We start from the raw sequence: 14,252 nt of genomic DNA, 5'->3' as shown, positions 1-14,252 counted from the left end.
TGATCTTGGCCCGGTCGTGACACTCAGTGTTACTTCAATGAGACCAAGTGTGTCCTGTGCCCCGTTGTGGGTCCCTGACAGACGTTACCTCCCACTCAGCCATTCATTTGGTCGAGACCAGGCCTCAGGCCACACATCTGGATACAGCGTAGCTTAGGGCCCAGCCTGCAGGCTCTGGTCGCCTTGTCCCGGAGACAGACACAGAAGTTCACCCTCATAGGCCCATAGTCTTGGCCAGTACAAGGGGCGGGCTCTAAGGATTTGATTTGGAACAATGGAATCGCCCACCTCCAGCGGCCCTGAGACTCCTGTATTCAGAGGACTCCAAGCGAAGGCTTGCTGACGGCCTGGCAGAGGGGCAGCGAGGGGATTCACGCACTCACAGCGGGTCCCCTGCCTACACTGTGTTGGGCCAGGTCCTCACAAGTCTCTTGTTTCCCACGAGATCCTGCCAGCTTTTCACGACGTCCTGCAGACATTTCCAGGCAAGGTCAAGGTCAAGGTCAGGTGGTCCCTTTCTGATGTGGGATCCATGCCTCTCTCCAGCTCTAGCCCCAAATGCCAAAGGCAGTGATGCGATATGAGCCCAGCACCTCCCAGGGAATGGGTCAGAGACCTGTCTTCCAGGCCTTCCCCAGCCACTTGTCTTTCTTTGCCACCCCCTGTACTTCTCCCTGCATTGCCCCAAGCCCTGAAACCCAAGCTTATAAAGAGTGATTCTCCCAACCCTCCCATGACACCTGTGTCCCGACGTGTCTGAGAGGAAACAGCTGGTCTGGATGTTCTAAGATGGGCATGCAGATGTGTATCATTTGTGCCTGGTGGGACCTCAGCTCTTTGGGAGGGTGGCACCCCTTCCACCCCTTAGCCCTTAAACCAGGCTGAGCCCTCCTTTGCCTTACTCCCCTGCTCCAGGCCAGGCTCTCAGCATCCCTGGAGCTGACTTCTCTATGAGATTATCCTGAAAGCGCAAATGGATGCATTTTTACATGTGGTGACAGTCTTAGCACACGGCTCTTGCAGGAGGGACATTATAACTCTCGGAGTCCTGGTCCTACTTTGCCCTCAGAGACGTATCATGGCAGGGTGACCCAGCATGAGCTGTGACCCCAGGAACCTCTCAGGCTCCCGGGGTTCCCAGGCAGGTGAGCGCCGGGCTGGAAGTGAGCCAGTTGGAATGAACATGATCCCCCAACACGTCTTCAAGGCCATCAGAAATTGGGTTATTGTGAAAGGAGCGTGAAACCGGTAAAAGCCCTGTGGGTAGAGGAAGAACACAAGTCCGTGGCCATGACCATGTTCTTACTGAGCTCCGGTGCCTCGGGTAAGTCCCCCAAGCCTGCTGAGCCCAACTTTCCTCCTCAAACAGCGGGCCAGGGTCCTCATCAGGGAAGGACGCAAACTTTCTGGCTCTTCCCCTTTGGGACACAAGGCAGCGTGCATTTCCCCTTAGGTAAGTTGTGGTCGTGTGACTTTCAATCACGGAAAGTTGCACAGAACACACGTCACTGCCATGCCAAGGTCTTAACTGGCAGGTGTGAGACCTGCCACATTCCCTCCACCTGGCATGGGGGCAGTTATTTCAGAGAGAAGGGTCCTGCCAGCCAACATCCCTGAGTCAGGAAGCTCTGGGGCAGAATCTCTAGTCTCCCCTGCAGTGAACATTACCACTATCCCAGGTGGTTTAACACCACTGAGGCTTGGGGGTTGTTTCTTCCTGCAGCAAACCCCAGCCCATCCTGACTGACACATGGGGCTGATAAGCCTTTCCATGCAGTGGCGTGACTGCACATGTGACCTGGTACATAGCAAATGCCCAGTTGTGGTCACTGTCCTCTCCTCTACCCTTTCCTTGACATGTAAGCCAGCTGCGTATGTTGAGCTAGCATGCACTGAGCATGAATCTGGGCCAGACTCACTGGACTAAGAAAATATCTCAAGGTAAATGCAGTACCGCATTTCTACTTGGGAGACGCTGTGGATGGGCTACGATTTGCTAAATGAACAAAGTGAAATAAAAGTCACAGAAATCCGATTTCAGCTGGAGACCTCTCTGAGCGGTTTGTGTGGGGTGTGTGTGTGTGTGTGTGTGTGTGTGTGTGTGTGTGTGAGACTGTGTGCTTAAAGATAAATTAACTACTCAACCCCAGGTCAAACGGGCTTTTAAAAGAGTCATCTGCTTATAACCAAAGGTTTTTTCCTCCCGTGTCTTACCGATGAGGGTGAGAGAAGGGGTTCAAACCTGGCTCTGTCATTTCTCTGAGCATCTCTCTGAGGCTCCTGGTCTGTAAAGGGAGAAATACAGACCCTACCTCCCAACACTGACAGGGCTGAATAGCGCCTGGCACTCAGCAAGCACCCAGTAAACGCTGCATTAGTGGCATGTCAGTGCTGTTAACTCCCAAACTGCAGCGGGAAAGTGAGATGCCCTTTTTTGGTCTGGGGGTCCAGAGGTCTTTCATGCCCCCCCAAAATCTCTCAGAAGATGTGGCCTACTTCCAGGACACATAAAGCTTAGTTGCGGGTTGTGTGAAGGCTCTAGAATGTCTCACTTAACTTGTAAGGGTGGTGGGGAGATGTGCGTTGGCAAGGAAGCGATTTAAAGTGAATTTTCCCCACAATAATGAATATTGTACTGACCCCCTGGCTCTGCTGGCTTTGAACCAAAGTGGAAAAAGCCATTTAAGGTTTGAAGTCAATTGAAAAGACAACTTGTGTTCTGGGCCCAGCCGAGTGAAGGTGCCCCGAGGATGGAGTAAATGAACGAGGAACCGTCTCTAATTCTCTGGTCCATGGCCTCCCCGTGGCACTTTCGTTTCAGAGATGCAACGGCTGTAGCTGAGTCAGGATGCTTTAAAAGTTGCAAAGTGCGTCAGCCCCTAACTCTGAGGCTGAGACAGAGTGGCACATGGAGAATGTCGACGAGGAAGAGGGGGCAGGGCAGAGCCACCGGGTTGGACAGTGACTCAGGACCTGGGGCTGACCCCGTCTACTCCCTGAGCCTCAGCTTCTCTGCAGGATGGAGAGGATGAGAAACCGCAGCTCAGGCCTGCATGATGGTGACGTGAATTCATAAAGCCACGTGCAGGGAGGCTGGTGCAGAGTAACTGCGCTACAGTCGGGGATGCAGGAGTACCCATCACGTGGCCTGCAGCTGGGCCACTGACCTTCACTCAGCCCAGCGTGCAGCAGAGTCTCTGGAATGTGCTGGGCTTGGCACTAGTTAATGAAAAGAGGAGGGTTGAATTAGGCCCTGAAAATAGATGGTGGGTTCCTTCTCAGAGGTTTCTGATGGATTCTCACCTTCACCAGTGGTGTCACCTGCTCTCTGGGCAGCAGGGAACCCTGGTGGGAATTAGGGCAGAGAAGCTTGACCCTCCCTCCTGGAATGCAGCTGGGACCCTTGCTCTGTGCGGAACACTTGTAAAGTCCTCGTCTTTGTGTTCCTGGCCCTGGAGAACTCTCAGATGTAATTTCTTGCCTCTCCTGTCTTTTTTGTTCCTTCTGTTCCAGCCACACTGGCCTCTTTGCTGTTCCTTACACAGTCCAAGCATGGCCCTGCCTCAGGGCCTTTGTACTTGCTGTTTCTCTGCTTGGACATCTCCATTCCCAGGCTGCTCTCTCACTTCACCCGGGTCTCTGCTCTGAGGTCACCTCCTTTGAGAGGCCATTCCTGATTGCCCCACCTAAAACAGCATGTCCACCTCTGTTGTTGCTTCCCGTTTCAGCTCCAAGACCATGCAACACAGGCTTTAGTTCCCCTCTATCCTCATTGCCTGAAACAGTGCCGGGGAAAAGGTAGGGACTCAGTAAATATGTGTGGAATGGATGAGTGAGTGAATGGATAGATTCTTTATGCCAATAGAACTTGTATCTGTTTCCTGAGTTATCATTCTCCTGTCAAGGGTGGTCACCCTTGGGACAATGACCCCATTAGCTGTGGTGATGCTGGCGATGGATCACCTGAGGATGCTACATGCATGGCAGGGTGGCAGCGTGCCCTGGAAATATGACACGGACCTTGTCTCACACCAGGACGAGTGCACTGTAAAAATGCAGGTTTGAGATCCCCCCCGAGGTTTCCCTGCAGACCCTCAGCGACGGGAAGCCCGCTTCTTTTGAGACAGCCCTTAGCATTTAGGAGCAGCTCCCGGACCACGCAGGAGGGAGAAAAAGGATTAAGGATTTAGGCCAAACTACATTTTTGCCATCCTTGGGTCAATAGAGTTTCCACTTGAGAGAGGCTCAGGCTCAGTCTGCGTTATAAGTCATCCATCACTCGAAGGGGATCTCACGAGCAAGAGCCCCCTTGTTGGTCATACCTGAATGAACGGGAAGAGGAGCCCGACGGCAAAGTTGGAGAGCCAATTGACGGTTCCCGCCACGGTGTAGGCAGCTGGCCGCTGCGATTGCTGGAAGAACTCGCCGGTCAGGATGAAGGGGATGCCGCCTGCAACCAGAGCCAGGGCGCAGATTAATCTCCCTGGGAAGGTCAGGCCGCCAGCACCCATCTCTATGTGGCAGGGGACCGCCACCCGCTAAGAGCCGGCTCTACCTGGGAGAGTGATGCCTTTGGGAGTGGGTGCTGGAGTTACAGCCTGTAACCCCTAAAGGTAACATAAACCATTCCCCTGAGCTGGTCCACCCAAATGAGAGATGATTCATCCTCTTGGCTTTCCAAATGCCCTCTGAATCAAGATGTGCTCCTCCACGGACTGAGTACGATGTGTATCAACATGACGTACCAGGCAACTGACACTGAATATATTGTGCTAGGAATGCTTATAATTTATCTTCAGAACAACTGAGTCAGCCAGGTATTGGCTACCATATTCCCTGGATGAGAAAACTGAAGCGCAGAGAGGTTACTTGACTTAGCCAAGGTCACTCAGCTCCTGAGTAGCGGAGCTGAGATTCAGGTTTGGGACTCAGACCTCCAAATCTCAAGGTTTTTCTGCTAATCGTTGCTTGAGAGGAGTCCTTACCTCTTCTCGATTGGATGCCTGGTGGGCCCCAGTCCCTGAGTCGCCCCAGCAGTGGAGTAATAGCAGAAACATCATTGTCATTGGGGCGGGACAATGCTTTATTCTGAGAGACTGTCCTGCGTGATTGCAGAATGTTTCTCACCCCTTGCCTCCAGAAGCCGGGAGGGCCCCTCGTCACCGTGGCAACCCAAACTACTGGGTCACATTTCCCAGTGCCCTCTGGGCACCACACCTGGCTGAGATTCTCTGAGTCTGCACCCTCAGTCTGTGACCCTGAGTGGGCCCTGTGACCACGTGCAGGACCTGGGGTTCAGGATGACACCCCCATTCCCCGCCGTCCTCAACAGGAGTCTCCACTCGAATCAGACCTACACCTTGGAGGTCCACAGAAAAGACAGGATGGGTAGTAGAAGGGGAAACCCTGAGGGCCTTTGCCCATCTCAGTTTGGGAACCACCAGGCTCATTCCATCAAGATTCGGTGATTATTGGCTGTGCTGGGCCTGGTCCCACAGTCTTGGAGGAGAGCGGCAATGCCCCTGCCCTGCTGAGACTCCCTCATCTGGTGAGAGAGACAAGGTGACTTGTTTCTTACAAAGGAAGTGAAGGAGCAATAGATAATCGCAGCATGTGATAAGCATTGGAGGAAATGCTCAGGGCAGTGGAGGGGGTGGGGATCTAGGTTAATAGCTGTGGGGAGGGCCCTCCGGGCAGGTGACGGTGGAGATGTGGCTTGAAGGAAGAGATGCAGCTTGTGAAGATCTGGGGAAGATCTTGCTAGATTTGGGGTGGAGGGATGGGAGGGCTGAGACCCTTAGGGGTGAAAAGGACTGGGTCAAGGTCCAGAACAGAGGCCAGTCCGTCTGGACACCTGAGGGAGGGTAGAGAGGCATGGAATGAGGTGGCAAAGGTGAGCAGGGCCAATTAAGCAGCCTCTGGAGATCAAGGAGAGGGGCTGCCATTGAAGAAAACCAGTGAGGGGGTTGAAGTAGGGGTTGATGTGATCAGTTTGCATTTTGTAGAGATCACAGCTGCTTGACCGGAGGATGCAGGGCTGGATGCAGGAGGAGGCGATGGTTGTCTAGAGGGTTCAGATGGTGGCGGTGGGGATGGAAGGAAGGGGCCGAATTTGGGAATTCTCCATCCCACGGACGCAAAGCTTTTAGAGAGAGCGCTGCACACCAATGCAACATTCATCATCAAGTTCAACCAAGCAACCCGAGGTCACAGAGGGGACCAGCTCAAGTCTGCGTCTCTCCAGAGTTTTCACAACAATCACCCCAGCATGCTGCCAGCAAGCCTTGGACTCCGCACCTCAAAAATGACTCAGAATGGACCACCCCCGACCCCTCGCTAGACTGTGAGGCCTCCAGGGCAGGCAGCATCTCCATTTGCCTGACACAGAGTAGACAGGCGATTGGTATTTACTTACTTGAATTAAATGCTCAACACTTAATTTTGAAAAGCTTTGATATGCAGTTTATTACAAAAGGGGGAGTCTCTTTATCTTAAAGGTATCTATCAAAATGTGCAGGAACAATGATTGCACGTTGAAATGTGCTAAAACCAACCTTAGGTCTGTAGAGCACGTGATATTGCGTTGTTGGAAAACGTATGTGTCACACACCCAGTTGGTCCTGCAGATAACACTGCCGTGAGCCTTGCTGCATATCCCAGGGGGCAGTTCCCAGCTATTCTGAAGCCTGAAGAGGGTTGAGGGCTGGTGTTTCACCTTCCCTGACTTTCCTAGGTGTGTTTTGGAAGCATCTGTGGATAACTCAGTTAACATTGGTGCACCAGCTTCCAAATGGAGCAGAACATTGACGAACCTGCCTCCCTGTACTTTCTTTGTGGCTTCAGGGCTGAGGCCATGACTTGTTTATTGGTTATGGCCCTCCTCGCAGCACAGCACCTAGGACACACGTACCAGGTGCTCTGTAAAGGTTTTCAGGATCAGTGGAGGAATGATTAAGATACCCTGGGTTCACAGGACATCTACATCAGGTCTCTTCTCTGTTTCCTTCATCAGACCTTCAGGCCACCCCCCAAGAACAATTATAAGCAACCATGGGGATCCTACACAGCTCACTGTGCCGATGGGTTTTCATTTCCATTATTTCCTTTGAACCTCACAACCAAAGAAGGTGGTGAGGCCTAGTGGGCTTGGGCTCTGTTGTCAGAACAGGTTGAAGTCCTGGCTCCACCAGATCCCTCTAGAATTCAGATCTCTCACATGTGAAGTATGATAGCAGGGACTTACTGCTCAGGGTATTTGTGAGGACTAAATGAACAACTGTGTGCAAGTACTTAGTATAAGTCTGTCCCATGAGAGGTACTCAATAAGTGTTACCTACTTAATAATTGTTAGCTACTAGGATACTAGTTTAAAACTCCTCTGAGTTATTTCCCCCCTTTTTATGAGTTAGCTGAAGCTCAGAGAAGGGGAGTGACAAGCCCAAAGTCTCTTAACAAGGAGTGATGGTGATAATGATGATGGTGATGGTGATGGTGATGGTGATGGTGATGATGATGATGGGGATGGTCTTGATGATGATGCTAGTGAGGATGGTGATGGTGATGGTGATGATGGGGATGGTAGAAATGAAGATGATGGTGGTGATGATGATAATAGAGATAATGGTGCCGCTTCGGTTGCTGAATGATGGTGGTGGTAACTATGTGACAGGCATTGGGAAAAGCATTTGACATACATCATTTCATTTAATTATCACTGCTATGTGGTAGTTACTACTATCATTTTTTTTCCCCATTTAACATATAAAGTAACCTAGGCCTAAGAAAGTTAAGTAATTTCCTCAAATCACATCACTAGTGGGACTCACACTCAAGGCTGGGTGACTTTTACAATTACTCCATTGTGAAGGAAGCAAGTGTAAGACACTGACGATCTTTAAAATATGTGAAAGGAACTTAGCAGTCTTCATGGTTTTATCTGAATGCTCTCCCAAGTCCTGGAATTCACTTGTTTCTCTTTTGCCTAAAGGCATGGGTGGCCTGATTTCCTGAGCCTCTCGTGGTCTGTTTCTTTGAATCCAAGGTAAAATGAGAAGGAATGGGGTTTGATATGGAAACAGAACAGGTTTCTTGCAGGTCCTCTATCTTTGTTTTGCTTTTCAAAATGAAAATAGCTTTATCATTTTTTTCTGATTATCATAATATTTGCTCCTTTTAAACAATTAAGGAAAGCATGCAATATAGAAAGGCATAAAAAGAAAACAAAAGTCATCCCTAAACCTTCCACCCAGGATTGATCCTCATTTGTATTTCGGTACTTGGCAAATTGAATGTTGCTATAAAAAAGCCTAGAGCGAGTCTGATATTTCTGCTTTAGTGATTGGCTTTTTCTGCTTGAAGCCCCGAAGACATCTTTCCTTAACCTTGAAGTTTATTAACTTAACTATGGTGGGTCTTGTGTTGATCTTCCCATAACCATCTTTCTTAGAACATGGTGTGTCCCTTTGACTACAGATTCACTCTTTATTCATTCCTTAGGTTATACTTTTGAAAACTTCTGTTCTACATGTTGGATTCTTTATTCTGAGACAATTGTTATCCTTATGTTGGATCAACTTTGTCTCTCTTCTGCACCTACAGTCTCTCAACTGACTTTATTCTCTTGTTTTCTGCATACATTCCTCACGCCCTGGGCAATCTCTTCCCTCTTTCTCTCCTCCCTTCTTTTCCTTTCTTCCTTCTTCCATGTGCCATGCTGGTGCTTGCCCTGTGCTCCTGTTCTCCTTTCCTATATGTAGAGTGAGGCGCTCCGTCCAGATTTCCATCTGCTCTGATATGGCAAGTGAGTCATCTTTGGCACCTTTTCTTTTTGTCTCCTGGGTTGTCTTGTCTTTCAAGCCACAGTTTGAGGTGTGAGTATGATCTTCCACTAACTTCTATAAAAGGTGGGAATGGGGTTGTAGGCGGAAGGTGGTGAGGGCTGCCAGAAGCCTCTTCTGGGAGGTCTGGGCTCTGCTTTTTCTTTCCTGTGAGATTTTGTGACGTGACCTGCAGAACCCATTCCACAGGGTCAGGGGGATTTTCTACTTCTGTGGGCTTCAACTGGTCTTCTCAAATTAGGACAAAGTCTTGGAAATTGAGAAGCCCCAGGGCCTTTGAGGTTTGCTGTGGGGGAAGGCATCTTTTTATCTTTCCCCAGGGTTGCCGACTCACTTCCTTACTCTATTTCCCTCACAGATTAGGATGTTAGTGTGAGAGTTCTTAACCGTTTTTGAATCCCCTTCTCTGGTTAGTGATGTTTCTGAGGAGTGGAGACCGAATTCTAGCCCCACACTAGAATTATCCTTAATTGGTGCAAATTTTCAAAGTCCATGGTATAATTGTTTTGTTTGGTTGATGGCCAGATTTTTTCGGTGTAAAGATTTGTTTGGTTGTTATTACTGTTTTTTTTTCAAAAAAAATTATTTTTTTTCTGCTCATTTTGTTAGATATTTGGGGGAGGGAGATCCTATAACCAGGCTATACATGACCGTATTTACCTGAAATCTCTTTATGATTAGGTTTTTAAAACCAAGGTATTGGTGTTCCTTTTGGTAGGTGTGTAGATGCTGCTTATCTTAAAATTATATGCTTCAAAATTAAAGGGCAGTTGAAGACAATACTTTTGTGTAAAGGATTGTGACAAGGGGACGCCTTGTTTAAAATGATCTGTTTGGGGGCCTTTTATTTTGTGGACATTACTATTTGAGAAAAGATTTTACATGCCTGATCTCATTGACTCTTTCTTCACGACCAAACTATGAGTTATGAATTATTATTACAGATTAGGAAACTAAGACTCTAGAAGATGAAGGGCCTTACCTAAGTTACTAGTCCCACTTGTAAGTGTTAGAGTTGGATCTTTTGACTGCAAACGCTGCTTTCTTTTGACTGCAACTTTCAGCTAAAAAGGATAGAAAGATGACAATGAATTTGTCCTGTTGTTTCCCCGTATGCCTGGATACAGGATGGAAACAAGACATATTACAGCACTCAATACCTATTGCCTAATCATACAATACAACTTAAACACTGAAGATAAGCCCCCATGATGACATCTCTTGGTCAACATATCTTGTTATCTTATTTGGCAATTATTTGTTATTTTATTTGGCTATCTTATTCTGGATTCCCCCAGAAGCAAACCCTGACAGTAGTTTATGTGTGAGTTGATCCTAGGAAATACTAGTAAAAGTGTGGGTAACTGAAGGAAGTGAATAAAAGATATGTCATCAACAAGTTACCACTGTGGACAACCAGAGCTTACTCCAATTGGAGACCCTTGGGAAACTGTGGAAAACACATCTCAGAGCTGTCCCATCTGAGAGGCAAGGGAGCTGGGTATGGATCCACCAAACCTGTCAGTCATCGACTGAGGGCTGCTCTTCGGGCAGCGCTTTTGGCGGCCATAAGATTGGGCTAAGTGACGTCTGTAGGCCCTCAGGGTAAAGGTGCATGTGGTGGCAGCTGCAGGTCCTATTGGGATGCCCTGAAAGGGTTCGGGTTAGGGTTAGAGGGGATTTGAGGAGGGACACCAATCATCTTTGCTACTGACATCTATTCTCCAGGCGTTAGACTTCACGATGGCCTCTGCAATATGTATGTCTGAGTAGTTAAGTGTTTATATCTTAGATATCTTAGTATTTGCTTCAGGAATGGGAGTAGAACACCATGGTTAAGAGCATGGGTGGGATGTAACACTATGGTTAAGAGCATGGGGTAGGGTATCACACTATGGTTAAGAGCATGGAGTAGGGTATCACACTGTGGTTAGAGCATGGGTGGGGGGTCACACTATGGTTAGAGCATGGAGCAGGGTGTGGCACAAAGCTCCTGTCTCTGGCTCACTGTTGTAACAACCAAGCTGTACTGGACAATCGCGCCCCCTGGTGCCCACCACGAGGAGCCATCTGACACCAGGTCTATTCTCACAACCGTTCTTTCTCCTCTGGAGACAAACCCGATTGAAATTCCCACATTTCTACCTACTGGCTATGTAACCATGGGAAAGGACATCTATGGCTCTCAGTTTTTGCATCTATGAAATGAAGATAACACTACTTCCTATCTCTTAGCATTGTTTTGAGGATCAAATGCAGCCTGCTTAGCAATGCGTGTATGTCACGTTCCAGCAAATACAGCCCTCGTTATTTATGCCCCTGGCAAGCTTCCCTGCACATTTTCTTTAGCTCCCTTCCTCTTCCTCTGCTGTTTTCTAGCTCTTGCCATGTACCTGAGAAAAATCTCAATTTGTATAGAAAAGAAATAAAGGGCAACTGTCCAAACTTTCCTATAATTCATCTTTATTAAAATTCTTCAATGGAACCACTATCATCAATTTCAAAAGCCCTTTAAAATGCCTAGAAATCCCTTAAAAAATCTCCATATGTGTGTCCATAAGTCACATAAGCCTTTACATACATTTTCCCCTTAAGTACCAGCTTTGAAAAATGGCTTACTAAATTTTTATAAATCAAATATAATCAGTTTGAAAATTCTTTATGGTTAGTTTGCTGTGTTTCTTTCCCTAGACTTAATCTTGTTTGTCCCTTCACTCACCCATTTTCACCCAACATTTATGTACCAAGTCCTGTGCTGAGCATTTTCAGAATCTACTAGCCCACATTCTAATCCTCACTGGACAGGTGAGGAAATCAAGGCACCGAGTAACAGAGTGGCTTGCCCAAGGTGGAACAAGCTATAAATGATGGGTCTTGTCCCCAAACCAAGAGCTTCTGGTTGGGGGAAAAGACTCTCTCCCCTGTCCTTTCCCCAGGAGACTCTCTCCCCTGCCCTTTCCCCAGGAGACAGGCAGGATTTCCAAACAAGTTTGTTTTACGATGGCAGGCGGGAGCTTCTCAGCAATCAGTGAGCACAGTCTGCAGCCTTGCGGGGAGCTGGCACCAGAACCCAGCTGGTGCAGGAAGCTGAGCAGTGCCCAAAGGGGCTGCCCGCTCTGGAAGCTCCTTACCTCGGAGGATGCCTGTTCAGCCCAACAGGAGAGGCAAGGCTGTCTCCTTGTCTCTGGGGAGCTCAGATGCCCACCTCCTTGGAGCCCTTCCAGAGGTTCGTCCCATCCTGACTCTCAGTGGGCACCTCTGGCTCCACAGACCACATGTGGGAGGCTGTGGTCCTTCTCTAAGCCTATAACCTGAGCACTGGATGAGCTATTTGAAAACTTAGTAAAGCCTGTCTACTCAGCACATGTAAATTATGACCATGCTGAGGCGCCCAGGCTAGTGGCTAAGAGCGCTGGCTTTGGAGTCAGATAAACTCTCCACTTACAGTCTGTGTGACCACAGCAAGTCACAAGGCTCTCAATTTTCTCATCTATAAAATGAGGATAGAGCTGCAGTTCCTACCTCTTAGCATGGTTTGGGGATTAAATGAGACAGTGCTTAGCAATGTGTCCAACATGCAGCAAAGGCTCAATCATAACAACTGCTACCATCTTCTCATCATTCATTCACTCAATACATGTTCTTTGTGTATCAACTATGAGCCAGATGCTGGGACATCCATGGTGGGCAAGAAGTAGACTCAACTTCCGCTTTCAAGGAGCCTCCAGCATCTGGGGGTCCACTAAGTCAAGAAGGCCATGGGCTTCCCTGGTGGCGCAGTGGTTGAGAGTCCGCCTGCCGATGCAGGGGACGCGGGTTCGTGCCCCGGTCCGGGAAGATCCCACATGCTGCGGAGCGGCTGGGCCCGTGAGCCATGGCCGCTGAGCCTGTGCGTCCGGAGCCTGTGCTCCACAACGGGAGAGGCCACAACAGTGAGAGGCCCACGTACCGCAAAAAAAAAAAAAAAAGGCCAAACCCATCACAAGAGATTAACATTCTCCTGGACCACACCCCTTCAGAGCAATTTTAACAATAAAAATAGTTCATGCGTTGAGTACTTCCTATGTGTCAGACTCTGGAAAAGCTTCCCCTTTGTGGAGTTTTAAATTATTTCAGAAAGGGGGTGATAAACTCCATAGGGATACAGCATCAGACATTTCCAGTCATAGATAAGGAGGAATTACAAGTCAGCAGCCGTCCTTGGCCTGAACTGAAAGAGCAAAGGCAGTTTGCTCCTTTTGTATCCAGAGATGCTGCAAAATCAGACACCACCTGTCCAGCCCCATCCCCATCTTCCAGGTGTGGAGACTGAGGCCAGATTGATGAAGTGAGATTCTCCATGTCTCAGGGTTTCCAAGCTAGCCTGTCTGCTCTAGTCACTGTCCTTGGGAATTCGTAGCTCCTGCCTATGCTGACTATTCCCACTGCTGGGAATGTCCCCAGCTTTGGACATACTTCAGGGCACAAGGGATGTGGGCAATTTACTTATCATGGGCTTGGGCTCCCAGTAGGTGATAATATATTTGTGATGGCATCTTTCTCCCCTTCCTCCCAGCCTAATCCCAGCCCAAGCAGCTAAGCGGCAGAGGTCCTGACCCCAGCCTGTGGTCTCACCCGCATGGAGCATGTCTCCTAAGGAAAGGGAAGGGAGGTTCCTCCAGGAGGGGAATTGAGACTTGGCGTGAATTTAATTGGACAGAAGGAGGAGGTGCCATCACCACCACCTAGTCCTTCCATGGATGGTATCACTATCTTTTAATTGCTTTATTCTCCGCTTGTTTGTTGTGTTCTTTGAGGGCAGGTATCTTGTTTCTTTTGCTCACCGTTGCCTTCCCCATAGCAACTGTGTTCCTTAATAGACATTTACGCTCAATAGATGTTTGTGGAATGGACGAATGAACAGGAAATGATGACAGACAGTTAAGCCTTTTAAGTGCCAGGTGGAAATTCACTCTGTGGCTGGTGGATGGAGGGCTAGCTGGGCCGGGGGGCCAGCATGGGGCAGAGCATGGGGGTGGGTCTAGAGGGTGCTGTTTGGTGGGAACCCAGCTTGGACGGGGGAGATAGGACAGCAGATGCATCGCCTGGAGGGTCCGCTGGGTGGATCCTGGAGTCTAGGTTGCTATGCTAGGGGGTTTGGAGTTTGCAGGTGGGAGATGCAGTGACCAGCTGAAAGGCTTTAGCAGGAGAGAGCCACGATCAGATTTGTGATGGGAAAGCAGTCCTGGATGCAGAGTGGAGCCTGTGTCTGTGGAGGGAGAGTGTGGAGGCGGATAGGGATGCTGGTTAGGACACGATCATTGGGAACTTGAGAAAAAAATTGGAGAAATGTTTGCGTAAAAGTATTTTGTGCCCTTCAGCATCATTAACAACCATCTTCTGTGATTCTAACCTGAATTTGCATAAGATCCACCA

The 14,252-nt window shown here is 48.7% G+C and overlaps 1 protein-coding gene across 1 annotated transcript in view; it reads right to left on the bottom strand.

Moving 5' to 3' along the window:
* Nucleotides 1–14,252, bottom strand: part of SLC2A9 (solute carrier family 2 member 9) — a 174,040-nt gene that overhangs the window by 19,504 nt on the left and 140,284 nt on the right. The window contains 1 exon segment of the mRNA XM_024741797.1: nucleotides 4,323–4,450. Coding sequence (XP_024597565.1) covers nucleotides 4,323–4,450 — 128 coding nt within the window.

This window comes from Neophocaena asiaeorientalis, unplaced genomic scaffold (genome assembly GCF_003031525.2).
Source record: "Neophocaena asiaeorientalis asiaeorientalis breed wild unplaced genomic scaffold, Neophocaena_asiaeorientalis_V1.1 scaffold218, whole genome shotgun sequence".
NCBI classification, from domain to species: domain Eukaryota; kingdom Metazoa; phylum Chordata; class Mammalia; order Artiodactyla; family Phocoenidae; genus Neophocaena; species Neophocaena asiaeorientalis.
This window is presented reverse-complemented; position numbering and strand designations above follow the sequence as displayed.